An 18,227-nucleotide genomic window follows, 5' to 3' on the forward strand; every position below is an offset into this window, starting at 1 on the left:
AGGTTTCATTCCTTTTGAACAGTGCACCCGGGACCTCTCTGTGACTCTTGTGCTCAGCAAAGTATTCTAATCATTTATTCCTTCGGTTTCTTCTTCCCAGATAGTTTCTTCTCCCGCTTCGTTTTAATGAAACTGATTGAAGCGACAGTGTTAATCTTTTTCATGCGCTTTATTTCATTTTAGCCCAAGAAAGCTGCAATTAACGTAAATCCTCGCAATTGCGCATCTACTTTACTATCTTGGAACTTTCATTTGAATAGATCTGTGCCAAGTCGTTGTGTATAACTTGCAATGGCATGAAATGCATTCAAGACGCCAGTTCTTAAATTTGACATTCTCCATTTATTACCAAAAGATTTGTAATGTGTAGAAAGGATAACACTCCAGTGCACTGTGTTCTTTTAGACAGACCTGCACAATGGGAACGTACGGGAAGGTAATACTGTTAAGTCCAGATATTATCTTTACGTGTTAACTTTTAAAAGAGAAATCACGTTGGATACAAATGCAAATAATAAGGGATGAAAAGCACCTGTTATTCACTTTGGATGGGCTGAACTTAGCAGCATATAAATGATGCATAATGTGTGTGTCTGTGTATATAATATTATTTATATATATATATATATATATATATATATATATATATATATATATATATATATATATATATATATATATATATATAGTAGCCCAACTCAAGGAATATCCAGTTAGCAGAGCACTTGATTTGACTGCCTGTGAGAACTGTAATACCCCTCGGATTGTAAGCGCACCGTTTTAAACTTTCTCCGTCATAAATTAACTTTTTTTAAGCTTTTCACATATATATATAATAGTCTTGCAAATGCTTATAAAAAAAAACATCCGAAGATATAGCAGCAGTTCTGTTAGGATTTCAAATCCTCAATTTATACACACATCAACACAGTTGCTGAAAAGCTTGTTTGTGCAGCCAGTCATAGAAATAGAAAGGTGATGTTTAAGGCAATGTCTGGCCAATTCGTTGTGTGTGCAGACAGACACCACTAAAGCGAGTTATAGTGCATGATTTGTCACTAACTGCTCGATGTTGTGTGGAAAAATAAGCCATGGAGAACTTATTTGATCTGGACATGAAGAAGGAAAACTGGTTGGGATATCCCAACAAATTTCATAAAACCCAAGGCATTGCAGAAGTGCTGATCATCTGACATATTACGAAGTATCACAATATCTAACTGACATTCCTAACGTCCAGTACACCCTCGATAGTGCAGTTTCAAGCATATACATCATAGTTTCCTACACAGAATTTACCTAACTCAAATCAGACCTACATTTGTAGCGGCTACTCTCTGGATTGGCCGTCTTTCAAAAACTCAAGTCCATTGACCATCACAAATGTGTTACAATCTCATCTGCTGTCATATTTAAAGAAAACAAGAAATGTAATGTTTAGGATGAATACAGGATCCTCTGCCTCTTCGTCTTGTGGAGTGAAGTCCTTAAACTTTCAGAAGTTCTCCTCTCAGACAGTCCCTGTAGGGGGAAAAAAATGTGTAAGACCAGCCCAAACACAACGAACAGCATCACACCATGAACTCCACAAGAGAGCCGAGAGTCCAGCACTTTGCTACACACAATTTTCATTATTTATTCACGTTAAGACACACTTTGAGTAACTCTATAATTCATTAGCTCTGCCTTCACTAACGCCAAAAATAGCCTTTTAAATAAAGCACATAAATGTGCGTGCCAGTGACTAATTCAAAATACTTGATCAAAAATAAGTTGATCAAAAGGCCAAATGTTGTTAATATGCGCATAATTAAATTCACATTTCCCATTTAAACTAATTTTAAAATTTGCGCTACTTTGATTACCTTCAACAATGTAATGTGATGTGACAATCCAAGAGTAGTAGACATCAGTTGAGGACTCAGTCAGTCTCAACAAGTCAGTTGCTAGAAAAACTACAATGGGTCTCTTGGGAAATCACTCAAAATTAGCTTTTTTATTTTTCTTAAATAAACTGATTAATGGTCCATCAATGGTCTGCAACTATTACCTTGATTGACTGTCTTGCGCTTGATGCCCCCTCAAACTCTGGTTGCCCATTGGTTGCTGATGCTCGTCATCCTTTATCTCCCAGTAATCTTGTTCTCCTGCAGTTGATTTGTCTAATTCCTTCAAAGCCTCCTTTGATTTTTTCTTTATCGGCAGCATTGGAGCTTCAGAGTCTAAACTCTGAAAAATACTTTTCTGCTCCGGACATAGATCACGTTTAACTTGCTCAGTTTCAAGCCCCACAAGGTTATCCAGTCGATGTGGTTCAGTGTTACCTATATCAGATATATGATCTTCAGCCTCCACTGGTATGTGCCGATAGGTTTCGTGCTGTTCTGTAGATTGGTTTTTATGGCTGGGACCACTGTCATTGATCAATTTCTCCAACGGCTTGCTGATTAGCTGCTTGCTGTTGGTCTTGTACAAACTCTCTTCATTGTTCAATGCTATAACGTTGATCTTCATAGGGCTCACGTTTGACTCTTCAGGATTGTTGCTGTTGGTTTCCCATTGGTCCACTTCTTGTATGAATTGGCTTAAAAGCGGCATGCCTTGTTTAGCCTTGTTAGTGTTATCGTTTGTAAAGGTATGTAGTGTGTTAACAAGGTTGCTATGCTCATTCTTGTCAGACTTGTAAAATGTATTTGTAATTCTGATGTGCTGTTCAGAAACCCTTCCTTCGTTTTCTTTTTGTGTTATGTTTCTGTGCAACCTTTCTTTATTAAAATGTGACTGTTTAGAGTCTTTGTCTAAGGCAGGTAAGTGCTTGGGGTCATGTTCCTTGTAGTGGACGGCAGTAAAGTCTGTGGACTGGACCTGAGGTGCTCCCTGCAGGGTTTTTGGAGAAAGTTGCTCCTGAGGAGCAGAAAGGGATGGAGAGGAGTGCTGACTCGGTTCCTCCAGAAGATGCGAACTTGCTGCAGGGTTAGATTGGAGGGAGTTCTGGGGCAAGTTACTAAACGATCCCCCCAAAGCAGACTGGGAGTCTGTCAAAGTACGTACATGGTATGGTTGACCTTGTGGAGCAAGAAACTGCTTTTGTTCTGGGAATGAGTTATGGATAAAGCTTTGCTTCAGAGTGCCTGGTTGCTCAGGAGATACCTTGCCCTTTCCAAGGGATGGATCCATGAGAATTCCAGGCTTTGGGACCAGGCTATAGGTAAGAGGTGGTATGAACTCTTTAGTTTGTATGTTGTTGTTGCTGCTGCTACAAATGACACTAGTGTCAGAGTTGCTTTTGCTGGTGTGATCTAAGATGTTCCCCTCCTTTTTAGTGCAAATAGTACTGTGGCTGGTGCTTTTATAAGTGCTTCCATTGTTATATTTGCTGGTGGTGGCAAAGTTGCTGTTACTGCTTTCTTTTGTGTTACTGTATGCTTTCTGTTGGCCATAAATGGAAGTTGGACTGATGTTAGATTTGCTGGTGCAATTTGCGTTTCTGTCATTGACTTGACAGTCAATTTTCCTGACTATGTTCGTAAGATTCATAATGCTGCCCTCACTGTAACTGCTGTTTTGACTCTTAGGAGTGCCAGGCAAGCAGCTAATGCTAGTCTTGATGGACGAGCTGAAGCTAGTCTCACCTTTTCCAGTGTGTCCATGATTGCTCAAGCTACCTCCTCGGCTTGCAATGTTGCAGTTCTCAGCTGTCCGACAAGATAATTCATTTCCAGCTTCCTTAGGGATGACAGCATGATGGATATTTACCTGTGGCATCTGGACCACTGGATGCTGCTGCTTGAGGGATGTGGCCTGGGTCACACTAGGCTGGCTGACTATGACCCCTCCTTTCCAACCCATTACACTTCCCTTTGGTATCTGTTGTATATAGCTAGAACTCAAAGAGGCGGACTGGACAGAAACACAGTGTTGGGAAATGTGGTGATTCTGTGACGTTTTCGGTGTTGCTTGGAATACAGTGTTGAACATCTTTCTACGGGTGTCCTCAATTTCCTCAGGAGACCAACTGATCCCTTGTTTTAGCCTTTGGGCCGTGAACCAAAGCTTGATCTGCTCCTCTGGGAAGCCAGAGACCACTGTCAAGTAGCAGAGCTCTGCTTTGGTAGGGTAAGGAAACTTACCAAAGGATGTCTTAAGAAAACTGCTTAAATCCATGGCTGGATCATAGGTAGGGATGCTACTTAGAGGGATCATGACCTTTGGGAGATCAAGGTTTGAATCAGGTGACGACGGATTAGAGTTCCACAGAGGACCACGGTTATGCATCCCTGGCATTCCATGTGTGTTTGAGATTTTATGGACCGGAGGGGCAGTAGTGCCACAGATGATATGTGATGTCGTTAGGGGTAAGGTCCTTACCGAAGTGCCATTGATTACAGTTGTGGGCTTTTCGCTGCTAGGCTCAGCCCGGTGTACCTCAACAGTATGGGAGACAACTATTTTTTTGTGCCCCCCTTTGGTCATTTTCATTATGGGTGTCTTGGTAATGGATATTCCAGATTCACTGAAATCCTCTTCTGTAAACAGGGTTTGCTCCACTGTGATAGCCCCATCTCGTTTGGTAACCTGCAAGGACACTCTCTTGTGCATGGTATGGAGTTCAGGATGTGATTTTGCATTATGTAAAGCAAGACCTTCGAACTTCACTGCTGAAACCTTGCAAGATAGGCAGTAAAAGTTTGGTTGAGCATGAAAGTCCATGTGACAGTTGTCCATATGATGAAGAAACAAGTTCAAGTCTCCGGACTCAAAGCAGCACAGAGGGCAGCTATATGTTCCCCTTTCCCAGCATGAAGTCTTCGGTTCGGCTTTAAAGAGATCATGGAATCGTTGTGTATCCTCGTCCTTTGAAGAGATACTGAGAATGCTGTCTTCAGGTATTGTGGGTAGGAGCTCAGGTAAGCATCCTAGTATGATGTCCTCCCGCAAGTGCTTGTTTTTTGATGGAATCATACAGGGAACAGTGGACTTCCTCTTGCTGGCCATAGTGTAGGATTTTGCAGATGAGTAAAGAGTCAGAAACAAATACTGGAATTGTATGAAGTTGAGGTGTCATCAGCCAGCCGTGATGAACCAGCAATTGGTAAAAATCTTCAGCTATCAGGACTTCCCATTGTAAAAGGGAGCGAAGTAACAACTCCCAGTGAACCTAAGGAGAGAAAACATGACATTTTTATACAAAACACTGTGATACAAAATAGAAATTAATGTCAGCATGGGATATGCATCACAACATTTGTCCTAAATGAGAGACAGTTTATTGAAATGCTCTCACCAACCACTGTTAAATGTTTATTATAATCAAATCACTAACATGAAGTCTAACTATTTCTCTTTGCCTAGTAGGGCTAAATACAGTTCATTATTAAGAACAGAAACATTGTACTGATGTTCTGAAATTTTTATGAAACATTATTTTTTATGAGCAAAGAAAATGTACTTGCAAGAAGTTTTCATTATAAGGGACCTAAAATAAACAGATAGCAAGATACCGTTTCTTGTTATAAATATACTCAAAACAACAAAAATGTTTGTTTGCAAAAATGTGAGTTTATATTCTCGCAGAGCACATCAAACCTAGTTCTCTGTGATTTCTACATATGCACCCTCTCTCTCTCTCTCTCTCTCTCTCTCTCTCGCTCTCTCTCTCTCTCTCTCTCTCTCTCTCTCCCTCTCCCCCTCTCCCTCTCCCCCTCTCCCCCTCTCCCTCTCTCCCTCTCTCCCTCCCTCCCTCCCTCCCTCTCCCTCTCCCTCTCCCTCTCCCTCTCCCTCTCCCTCTCCCTCTCCCTCTCCCTCTCCCTCTCCCTCTCCCTCTCTCAATAACTCTACCCCTAAAACTACATCACAGAAAACTTTCTGAATTTTTACATTACATTTTTTACATTCTGTATTATGTATGAACTCATTCTGTATTATGTATAAGTTTCTTCATGGGGACCTCAATTTAGGTCCCCACAGTGACTCAAGTCCTTATGAGTCAGGTTGCATTCGGGTTGAAGTCCCCACCAGAATAGAACACACCCTTTTTCACAAATCTTTTTGCTGCTCTTTTCCACACACTACAGGACGAACTTCATTATGTGGTTCACATTTTTAAAAATATGTAAATACCTTGTAATTATTCTTACATCTAGCATATGTAGTCGACTTTATAGGTTTGAAAGTTAAATTATAAGAACAAAATGCATAACTAAACCTATAAAAGAATAATGGCACTAACTACAGATTTATGAAAGTATGTGCTGTCTTCATCTTAGAAGCTGATATCAGAGCACATACATTTGTTTATCTTGTTTGAGCAGTTTCAATACTTCAGCTGAAAAGTAGCTGGTGAATAAATCTAGTAATACAATGCTTGATTTTCCATGCATACGCACCTGCAAAAGATTCTAATTAAACCACCCAAGACTTCAGTTTGGTGTTTAGCTCTAAATTTCCTTGACCTTCTCTTTCATCAGACTACAAATACAATGTGGTGTCCATGTGTATATATTTTTTTAATATGGCCAGCTGTCTTAAAAAAAACAAAAAAAAAAAACAGGGTAAAACCATTGAGAAGTAAAAACATTGCCCAAAATACACAGTGCTCCCAGACATGGCAGTGACGTACTCTTTTGCAACTGACTCTTTTATTTCTCATGACGGCTGCCTTCCTGCCAGAAAAATAAATAAATAAATAAAAATAAAACTAGGTCACCAGCATCTTATGCTGTAATCCTAGTTCCCTGCATCCAGACGTGGGCATTTACTGTATGTTCAGCCTGCTTATGAATCCATGATACTCAGATTTCATCAATGGATGTTAACCCCTGACATGAATCAGGGTTATTGAAATTGCACCAGACGACTCTGAATAGAAACTATACAGGAAGTTGCGTAATAATATTACCAACTTTCATAAATGTGAGTGTGAAAACTTTGGACTGGATAGAAGAAGAAAATAAACTATATTAATATGCGTATGTGTGAAGCATATCTTCCACACAAGTTTTATATTTGTTATGAAGTTATAGAACTCTAGCTGAGTTCAAATCATGTGGAATTTGTCTGAACAAATTAGGGCACCTATTATTCGCTCAGCTGGTAACAAAAACCTGCTCTCCAGATTATTCTAATACAAACCATAAAATGCTAGTTAACTACAACAGACACATTAATATCTAGATGAAGCTTTGAACCACCAGCACGATTAGCACTGGGCAAATAGGAGATGGTTAAAATATGTTATATAAAAAACAGGTCACTCTTCAAAGAATGGGATGCTTTATCTGGCAACCGAGACGTGCGATTAGACACAGGACAAGAGGTTTCCAGACAGTGAGCTATTGAAAAGGGAACTCAGAAAGAGAGGCCTCGTGTTTCAGCACCGGGGTGAACCAGTCTCACACAAAACAGTCTATCCTGCTACTGTACGTCTCAGTACTTTTGTAGCTTTAGCGGCGAAACCGGAGGCCTTTTTATCCCGGCAACCTGTGGAGTTAAGGCATGCAATAGAGTTGGTTGAAAATTAGCACAACAACACTGACCTACATTTGCGTCTTTGAACCGTTTGAAACTAAAATATTACATCATGTTACATGTTTCACATTTAATAAGTCTGGCTCTGGTTTAAAATTGTAGATAGTGATGCGCAGTATTAAATGCAGTGTTAGGGTAAAGGCCTGGCAATACGGGCCTTACATAATAAAAGATCCTCTCTCATTATTGATTAAAGGCCGAAGCATCCCAGACGTGGCGTCCTTTATTACACGGGACGATGCTGAATAAGCCTGCAAGAATATCAATAGATTCTCAGCATGAATGTCTTTTTTTTAAGGCAGCTGAAATAAAATCTCTTTTTTTTCCTGCGCAGCAACAAAATGCGCTCAAAATATTTTTTTTCATTATAAGGGGTCTAAAATAAACAGAATGTTATAAACAGTCACATTTTTTGAAGCTGAGAGTATGTTTGTATTCTTACATGCCATATTGCACTCACTTCTCTTTTATTTGATCATTTGCTCACACACACATACCCACACACCCCTAAATCCTCTTCTTTTTGGTGCACTCCTCCACACACTACACTTCAGGCAGTGCGGGAGCATTTTAGGAGAAAGTTCATATGCGGTTCACATTTTTCCTCCTGTTCTGCTTTAACAATTATGTAAATATCTTGCATTGACTGTTAACCTGAGTGTCGACGACATGTAGTAAAGTCATTGTTGTGTGTGTGTATATATCGTTTCAGCACAAGGAAGAACAGATTAATCAAGTAACATTAGTGCCTTATATATATCCTAATATCCCTCTTCAAACTCAATGAAAAAAACTGGCACAAGATTTGTGCAAGTAACGTGCACTGATTAAACGGCTCAGACTTCTACTTTGCTTTTAACTGTGAATTTTCGTGAGCTTCTCTTTCATCAGACTATAAATACATTTTGGATAAAAACAATGTGGTGTCCATGTGTATATATTTTTTCCAATGGTTCCAGCTGTCTTTTAAATAAAGGAGGAAACCATTCAGGAATTTAAAAAAAACAAAACCCTGAAATGACGGCCCAAAATACACAGTGCTCCCAGACACGGCCATGACGTCCTCTTTTATTTCTTAGACTGGATCTGCTTTATTACACGAAGCTGAGCTGAATAAGCCTGTCAAGATATCGGTCAATTTTAGCATGAACATTTTTCATAAGTGCTGCATGAATGTGGATTTTGTTTAGCGGCAAGAAGCCATAACAAAGGTCAGTGAGCACATGCTGTAATAATTATATTTCTATAAGTACAAGAAAAAAACGGGTCATCACAGGAGTCTGTCGTGACCATTTTTCTTCATTCTACACAATGGTGCTCCCATTTATGAGGGAAATATGACACTAAGCCGGAAGCCATATGCAGTGCCCTCAATGCTTGCATTCCATTGAAATATTTCCTGAATGTGTGTGCCAGTACATAAGATGGGCATGTGACTACATGCCATCATTGGACGATGCTGTTCGTGAGATATATCAGTGACGGTGTCAAACATGTCCACATTAATTATGTAGAGACTGAAGCGCCACTGAGGCATCCTACAGTTCACCTTCATTATAGGATGCGACTCATTAGCAAAATGCCACCAACACAGCCGATTGTACCATCAGCTATTTCTAGACTGCCTGTGTTTATGTTTAAATCCAGTCAATGAACGTTATGCGAGTAGTACTACAGAAAGCCGGGTGCCATCAGAAGTGCCCGCTTTGCCCCCCTTACCTCGGTGACTGCTGCACGGACTCTTGGGAGGCCAGTCTGCGCTGCCACTCATGTGTTAACATTGCCATAGCAACCCCTCTCCTTTCCCTTTCCTTGCCCACAACACACAGAGGGGACTAAATCCTCTATTCTTCACCAAAAACACACACACACACTTGGGGGACATTTTTTGTAGCCCTCCAACTCAAAAGAAACAAACTCCAAATATTTTATTTGACTGTGCTATTTGTTTTTGCCAATATACAAATTGGAAACAAATGAGGATCCGTCCCTTTTTCCGCTCTGTAATCATGGCAGTTTTTTTTTTCCACTAACAGAACACCCCAGAATTTTACAAAAGGCGGTATTTGCGTTTTCAGAATTACTTTGCCAGTCTTGCGACACAAAATCTTCCACTAAAGGCACGGAAAAGATTCAGAAATTCACGTGTGAACAAGTACTTTGCACGCCTTCAAATAAGAGAGAAATAACCATTGATGTGATGTGCTGAGTTTGATCACCGGTGCGACACACTCATTAGTTACAAAAAAGAAAGATGGCGGAGCACCATGAATTGTACTGAGTCAAGTGCCAGGTCTCGGCGAATGCCAGACTCCTCCATACAAAACCGCGCTGGAACAGCTGAAATACTTGTATGGCCGACACTCTGCCGTTAAGCCAAAAGTTTGTCTCAAAAAGTACTGAGGTTAATACGGGCTTTACATGGAGGTTTTGGGGATATACTCCTATTGTGGAACTCATTTCTGTCTGTTACTCCACGACATTCACCCAATTTTTAGATTTACAATTTTAATAAGATAATGTGAGATATCACAGAAGGGCATTTTTGTTATTACATGCACAGTGAGCTTTTCATTATAAATAATTTAATCATTTTGACTGCTTTTATAGCACAGATAGAGCCTCCATAATTATAATTCTGCTTAGAAATCCAGTTGGCATTAGGCAGACAATTCCGTTCTCTTAATTCAAAGAATATTACATAAACCGACAGCTTTTACTGGAAATCAACATACAATAAAGTGCACACACAATCCTTCATTTTGTGCCGTCATGCTGTTCTAGTTGGACACAATAAGAACAGAGCAAACTGTGCATGCATGTACAAATCGCCTTTTTTCTTTAGTTACAAATACTTTGGGAAGGTCATTGTAAATGCTTTACTGTTCTAATTGCTCAGATTCAGGATGAAAGACAACACTGCGGACCATGCAGAACACTATTCCCACAAGGGAACAGACATTCACCCAAAACACACTGCATGCCAAAGCACCCATGCAAAGCATGCATTCTATACATTTTACAATTTTATTCTGCATGCTAACTTTAAAAAGTAGTGCACTTTAGGAGAAAGTGCTGTTTATTGAACAGATACACACTTGCGGCAGAGAGTTGAGATGAAATACCCAGAGAGCCTATCATTCTAAATAATGATTTATAATGTGTGGTATCAGAGCCAGGGTTATGATCTAGAGTTAAATCTGAGTTTGAGTACATTCTGTACCCATTAACAGTTGATAGCGCGTGCTTGTCTAGATCTGCGCCAGCTTTAAACTACAGGAACCCCCGAAGCGTTCGTCATTGTAAAGATCACTTTTGAAAATCGATTAGCCTATGTGCCAATATTTCCGTGCCCCTCGCCAGTGATCAATCCAAGTCACGGGTCCCATTTTGACCCCCGCACGAAGTAGAAATCTGACGCGTGACGCTCCGAAATGGACAGACTATAGTAACATCACATAGGCACGTTGTAGCGTGCGAATAATTAAATTGGAAGCAGACGAGAACACTGAGTAACAAACTGTAACAAACTGGTAAGTTAACCCTTTCGCTTCGTATTGAGGCACTAGTAACCTCCATCCGGCTAGACGTTTCTCGTGAGTTTGAGTGTGTAGCGCGGCGCAATATTTTGGCTATTACCAAATATTTTAACTAAGCACTCCCATCTGTCGCCATTTTATACATAGAGGCGACTTCACGCGCCGCATATGAGTAGAATAACAAGGCACGCTTCTCTCTACTATAACTACTTTGAGGACTGTTCGCGTCGCCTAAATAAATCGCTTTCACTTCTTTGAAAAGTCAAAGTTCCCTACCTTTTCGTCGGCTCTGCTGACTGCGAATGGAAATCCGTTATTGATACAGAAATGAATAACATTTAGGTTTCGCTCCGCTCCGGGTCTCGGGGGAACAGGAGGGGCCGAGACCTCTCCTCAGATGAACCCTGTGAACTAACGTGAACCCGTCGGGTCACCGCGATAAGGAGCATCTACTGCTTTATGGCACACTGATTATGTGCCCGGCTGACATGGGCGCTGCTGGAGTGGCGAGAAGGGAAAGAAATGTACGCCAGGCGCTCTCAAATAAGGGCACGTGATTAAAGCGCGTCACCCAAACCCAAAATCCTGATCCTACCCCTCTCTGTTCTAGGACGGGCTGAGCAGACACACTGAAGGGAGTGACTCATGCGCAAATGTCTAATATAGCCAGAAATATGGAGCAGCGCTTTCGGTCAGTAGGTCGTATAAGGACGAGGGAGGAAAACAGCCTACTATACCGATCACGAGCATGTGCCTACTACATATAGGCTACTACAAACGCATGTTTGGAGCAACTGTGTGAAAACGAAATATTGCGTGAAGTATTACAATAGAGAGAGAGAGAGAGAGAGAGAGAGAGAGAGAGAGAGAGAGAGAGAGAGAGAGAGAGAGAGAGAGAGAGAGAGAGAATCGACCAAACCAGAAATTATTGTTAATATAATTATTAATATATATATATATATATATATATATATATATATATATATATATATATATATATATATATATATATATATATATATATATATATATATATATATATATATATATATATATATTCCTATTATTAATATAATATAATATAATATAATATAATATAATATAAATCTCCATTGCTACACGACCATAACCAAGGAAAGCAACATGCAATATGAATATAAATTATTTGAATAGAATAGAATAGAATAGAATAGAATAGAATAGAATAGAATAGAATCTCGATAGCCACACGACCAAATTGGAAATTGTTGTGCAACATGCAATAAATATTATTGTTAGAATAGAATATGATATCCATTGCTACACAACCAGGGAAATGAATGTGCAACATGCAACAGAATAGCCTACATATTATCATTGGTATTATTAATAGAATATAAAGTCTCTATTTCCACACAGCCAAGATTATGTCCAACAAAGAATTAAATACAGATATTATTATTAATATGATTATTAATAATAGGCTAATATAAACATTAACATATTATTATTATTATTAGAATAGAATAGAATAGAATAGAATAGAATAGAATAGAATAGAATAGAATAGAATAAGGTAGAGACTCTATTACCACAATTGCCCATAGTTATTGTTGTTTACTTGGAGTAATAATCACCAGAGATTTTTTAATACACATTTTACTAGTGATAATAAATATGCACAGCTGCATGCAAATTTGTCCTTGGTTCTGCCATATTTAGTCCATGAACAGTTCCAGAAACGCTGATTACAATTTTTTTTTTTTTTTTTTTTGCGAGTTCATATAAGGTGAAAGTAAATCTGAGAGTAGTTCCCATATACTGTTGTGCTCTCCGAACTGACCAGAGTCGACCAGAGTCAACCAGAGTGCATCAAACGCCTGTCTGTCTATAACCAACAGGTTGTATGATACTCAGTCCTTGTATGTGGATACATGAAATACGTATACTGTTTCAAACTCTTTACTTTTCTTTTCTTAGGACGTGGTGTTAGACCTACTATCCAGGGGCTCCCCCTCACGCCACAGTTGCAATTACACCTTCAGACGTGCAGCTTTTTTGACAGTACAGCAGAGATGAATCTGATTGGATAAAGCACGAAAACACCTACTGTCCATTACGAGACGGTTGCCATGCGGTTTGGGCTTTTCCTTCATTAAGGATGTTGGCTCAAACCTTTCATTTTTCAGGCTAAATATATATAGTAGAGCTTTATAAATATTATATAAAGGACACTAGGTTAGTTGTCACAATGAATATAACTCAATAATAAGGTTTTAATGGCATAAACGTGCTTGATGTGGTTTTGTTGGTTGACTTTAAACGTCAAAAAATATAGTTTAAAAAATATAAATTATAAATAACAATATTTGTCATATTTTTGCTATAAATAATCAAGTAAACATTAAATCACATACAATCAAGAAGGAGTCAACTTCATTATTAAATAAACTAGCCCTATAGGCCTACAATTTTTGTTCTAAGGGGTCAGGACTAGGGTAGTTTCATAAGTATCACGTTTGTGCAAGTCTTATATTTTAAATAAATGTGTCCAATTTATTAATTACAGTAGGCTATTTAATAGCATATACAAACGAATGGTTTGGTATTTTACTTTATTGCTGTTACATTCGTTATTTTATTTAATAAGTTCTTTACATGTTTGACAAAATGTCAAAGTGTGTTAAACTTTTTAATGCAATGTGTGTGTTTGGCAACTAGCCTCATTCTGTTCAATAATAATATGCCATAACTGTAAACTAGCCTACTTTTAAAAGTGACCGATCCTTGGATTATTTTATAGTTGTTAGGCTATTCATATTATAGCCTAATTGTTATAATTAATAATAAAGATTTAATTCAATAATGGGAATTAAAGGCCGCCATAAGCTCAGTTGATTTTATATTAACTATTTATATGGAGTATTATTTCCTGTATTTTATGAGGTGATTTAGTTTCACAATACCACACCATCGTGAATTTTACATTCAACAACACGGGGTGAATCACACACGCCGCGTTTGTTTGTCTCCGAATTCAAACTCTTGGCCAATAGGCGCAGGGCAGGTTGTCCAATGGCGTTCTTTCTTGGTAGACACGTGACGCAACAACTTGACTGGCAACAACGTAGCGACCAATGGCCGTCTGGCGGTGGGACGGGTCCTGAAAAGTACAGGATACAGGTGTCAGGGTGTAACATTCATTTTAGGAAACGATAGTGCGATTGATGAACTTGCAGACATGGCTCTTTCCCAGTGTCTTGAGGATTCGCCAGGCTGGCGGACACCGAGGAGGACAGGCCAGGATGTAAACGTTAAAGAACTTTACAATGAGAGACACAGGCTCGCTCTGGAGGAGCTGATCGCCGGTGGAGTTGAATCCTTTATGGGATTCCTTCAGAAAGAGAAAATCCCTAACTTTCTCTCCGACGAAGAGATCAGGCGGATTTCTCGCGCTGCTGTAGTGCCCAAATCACTCTCTTCGATTGGAGACGATTCTCATTTGGACCACTCTGGCACACTGGACTGCTCATCTGTCACATATTTCCCCGAGGTCTCTGATATAGAGCCTCCAGTTTTAGAGATGGGCTGGCCAGCGTTCACTTCAGGGTCGTTTCGCGGAGTAACGCGTGCAGTCGCCTACTTCCAGCCGAGTTATGGAGAGTGCATTTATAGTTGCAAAGATGCGGCCAGGAGGATGATTAAAAATGCAAAGGAGGTATTGCTCAGGCCGTAGGCTACTGTTGTACTGTATGGATGTAACCTATGTATTAGCCTATATATAACAGTAGTGCCTTTTATATATATATATATATATATATATATATATATATATATATATATATATATATATATATATATATATATATATATATAATAAGGCACTACTGTCACTTAATCTGTTCTTCCTTGTGCTGAAACTTTACAAGAATAGTGCAGTGTTAAGGCAGCATGTAACTAGCATTATATTTATCACAAGCTTTAACATTTAATCATTAATATAGTTTTGTTACTAGTATTCATTGTAAAATGACTAGTATATAATCCAACTACTATCATTTTGAATTGAGACTATGAATTAAGTATGAGTCAAGTATAGGCTTGTGTCTAGTAATTATTCCAGTGTAACTGTAACACATTTTAAATAAATCTTATCAAATTGAATTCTGCCCATATATACCTTTGCAACTATTATGTTAAAATTGTTGCTGAAACCTATTTTTACTAAGTAAATATTTATTTACTATTTATATATTGGATTTTTCTTTCTTCTTTTTGAATATGCACCAGTTATTTTTTAATGTCTTACTAAAAACAATAGCTAATAGCTACTATTGAAATGGAAAAAAGTTGCTCGTCTCTGTTGGGATGATTAATTAAAAATAATTATGTAACAAAAATAGATACCATTAATTCATAAGTAATGTTCAAATGTCTTGTCATAAAACGTCTTAATTTTTTTGTTTTGTTATTAAATAGGGAGATTAATTTGTTCTCAGATTTCCTTATTTAAACGTTTAAAATGATTAAAGTAATATATAATATGTGTGTGTATTTATTTATATATATATATATATATATATATATATATATATATATATATATATATATATATATATATATAAACATGCAATATAATGATTTTTATTATCATTTCAGTTTTTCTGAAATAACTTTTCAGGTGAGGGAAGGGTAAGTGTGTGCTCTGGATCTTAAGTGTGGAATGGTAAGAATGTGCTGAAGCGTCTATCACTGAACTGTTACCTCTAAGGGTCTGAACCTGGAGGTGCCACAACAGGCTCTTAGGTCCTTGAACTGAAGGGGGTTTTGAGCTGAATGTATTGAGGTTATACCTCCAGGCAGTCTGAATCTGCTCCAGCTTGCATGTACTTAAAGGCCAAATGTAATAAGAAATCATCAAGGTGTGTAGCCAGTAGCCACTAGCCAGCGGCTGTTCAGTCATGACAATCATATGAATGAGCTAGAACGTCGTGTTCACTGATGCGGAAGCTCCAAGTTGTTATTTTCCCACCATGTTTAGCCAAAAAGAAAGAATAGTAATGCTTTGTTAACATATCAGTAATCAGAAGTGATTTTTTTTTATCCTTAGGTGATTGCCATTGTGACAGACTCCTTGACAGATCTGGATATCTTCCATGACCTGCAGGAAGCTTGCACACGCCGCAGAGTTCCTGTGTATATTCTTTTAGATCAGACTTCTGTCCACTCATTCTTACAGATGTGTAAAAACCTTCGCGTGCAGCTTGATGAACTGTTGGTATGAGTTCACAACTTAATGCTGTGTCATTTTCAAATTGTAATATTATCTGTTAACTATTATCATTGATGTTGTTTTTATATTCAATATATTTCACATTTTTTAATAATTTTTTTTAAGCAAATGAAAGTACGGACCATAACAGGCTCTACCTACTACATGAGATCAGGTGCTCGGATCACTGGAAAAGTTCATGAGCGTTTCATGCTGATTGATGGGAACAGAGTAGCTACAGGTTCATATAGGTATTAAGACCCCTTTTCCCTAAAAAAAATTAATTACATGTTGTTCTAAACATGTATGACTGTCTTTCTTCTGTGTAATATATTTAAGAAATGTCTTAGTGTTGAAAGTCAGTGAGGTCCAATATTGTTCTGGACCCCATTGACTTTTTTTGTATTCTTCCAAATATTTTCTGTTTTCTATTGTGTGTGGGTGTGACCTTTCAAACAATGTAGAATGATGAAACATTTTGCTGTAAGTTAATCAATTTAAACTTTGTAAATGTCAGACAATCGGCACATAATAGTCTTGACTACAGTTCTGTTAATACGTTTTCTATTTCTTTTTGGCACATTCTTTTATCTACAGGTTTAACTGGACAGATGGCAAACTCAACAGCAGCAACCTTATCGAGTTATCTGGCCAGATAACTGAGAAATTTGACGAAGAGTTCCGCATCCTCTATGCTCAGTCCCTACCGCTGCCACCAAATACAAGAGCTCCCTCTAGTGCCAGAAGCAGCGCTTTATATGACCATCTTGTCCTCAAACCACCTGGAACGCCTCCCTCCTATTTGGCACGAACAACAAAGCCTCAACCAGAATGTCTGACGAGCACTCCAGCCAGACTTCATACCCCAGAGATCCAACAGATGAATAAAGACATTGAAGACAGAGACAGAAAGAGTAACCCAGTTTCTGATACTTCCACTGTAGGTGAAGACTGGATCGAGCAAGAACTCAGAGAGGAAGCGCTCACCTCGGATGACCCTCCTCGTTTGCCGCCAACGAATGTTACTACTCAGACTCAGACAGTCGATTTGAGGATCTCTCCTCCTGTACCTTCCTGCCACATCTCGACACAAACGACCTGCCACACTGTAGACACGAGTGTGCAGACATGTGCTGACAACCGCAAGCCTCAGAGCTCAAGCTCTAAATCACAAACCTCATCCAGCAACAACCAGGTCAACCCCAGCGCTTCATCCACTTTCAACCTTCAAGAGGTGGACTGTCACCCACCTGTCTGTCTTGCCCCGCAAGATGCTAACCTGAGGGAATGCTTTCTCAAGATCACCAAAGAACGACAGCACCATTATAGCTCCATTCGCTCCAAACTCGACCACATGGTGACACTGCTTTCTCACAAGAGGGAACTAGTGGACCTCACCAACCTGACACTGAGGCCCGGCCTGCACAGAGGACGCAAAGGTCAGCAGGAGGGCAGGCAGGTTCACGGTACACTTGACAATGTTATTATGGGAACATGGCCCAGGTCGAGATGTCTGCAGTAATATAAAGTCAGGAGAACAGCACTGGTGGTGGGTGTATTGATGATAGTCTGCTATGTTTCAGTACTGCACTTTAAAAAAAATCAGAACAACACTAATAGATCAATCAGAATTAAAAAAAAAAAATGATGTTATGTGAGAATGCAATGTAAAAATAACAAATGTGCAAAGATACTGATTTAAAAAATTTACTTTTTTTATTTTACTTCTACTTTTTTTTTTTTTTTTTTTTTTTTTTTTAGAATGGGGGAATTATTAGCAGTCTTTAAAAACTGTAGTCAAATAAATAGTCAAGTAAGTAAATGTCTGTATTTGGTTGTCTCTTTTTCTTTCTGGGTTGTTTAAAGTTGTGAAGATATGAAAATTACAAATAATATTACACACACACACA

The 18,227-nt window shown here is 38.7% G+C and overlaps 2 protein-coding genes across 4 annotated transcripts; one reads left to right on the plus strand and one right to left on the minus strand.

The window, feature by feature from the left end:
• Positions 1-679: 679 nt before the first annotated feature.
• Positions 680-11,711, minus strand: zhx3a (zinc fingers and homeoboxes 3a). 3 transcript variants are annotated; one of them, XR_010900739.1, is made up of 4 exons: positions 11,343-11,711; positions 2,051-5,158; positions 1,866-1,946; positions 681-1,521 (listed from the first exon to the last, which is right to left on the minus strand). XR_010900739.1 is itself a non-coding variant. In XM_067431836.1 (3 exons), exons 2-3 carry the CDS (start codon positions 4,993-4,995, stop codon positions 1,940-1,942), a joined length of 2,952 nt encoding a protein of 983 aa, XP_067287937.1. In that variant the 5' UTR covers positions 4,996-5,158; positions 11,343-11,711; the 3' UTR covers positions 680-1,939. The 3 variants fall into 3 exon arrangements, 2 of the variants coding, with proteins under 2 accessions (XP_067287937.1, XP_067287936.1); XM_067431836.1 differs by having other exon boundaries at positions 680-1,946; XM_067431835.1 differs by lacking the exon at positions 1,866-1,946 and having other exon boundaries at positions 11,343-11,708.
• Positions 11,712-13,621: 1,910 nt separating this feature from the next.
• On the plus strand, positions 13,622-17,987 carry fam83d (family with sequence similarity 83 member D). The gene is made up of 4 exons (XM_067431838.1): positions 13,622-14,763; positions 16,156-16,323; positions 16,444-16,568; positions 16,915-17,987. The coding sequence occupies exons 1-4, from the start codon at positions 14,287-14,289 to the stop codon at positions 17,837-17,839; spliced, it is 1,695 nt and encodes a 564-aa protein (XP_067287939.1). The 5' UTR covers positions 13,622-14,286; the 3' UTR covers positions 17,840-17,987.
• The last annotated feature ends 240 nt before the right edge of the window (positions 17,988-18,227 follow it).

Source organism: Pseudorasbora parva, chromosome 22, assembly GCF_024679245.1.
Source record: "Pseudorasbora parva isolate DD20220531a chromosome 22, ASM2467924v1, whole genome shotgun sequence".
NCBI classification, from domain to species: Eukaryota; Metazoa; Chordata; class Actinopteri; order Cypriniformes; family Gobionidae; genus Pseudorasbora; species Pseudorasbora parva.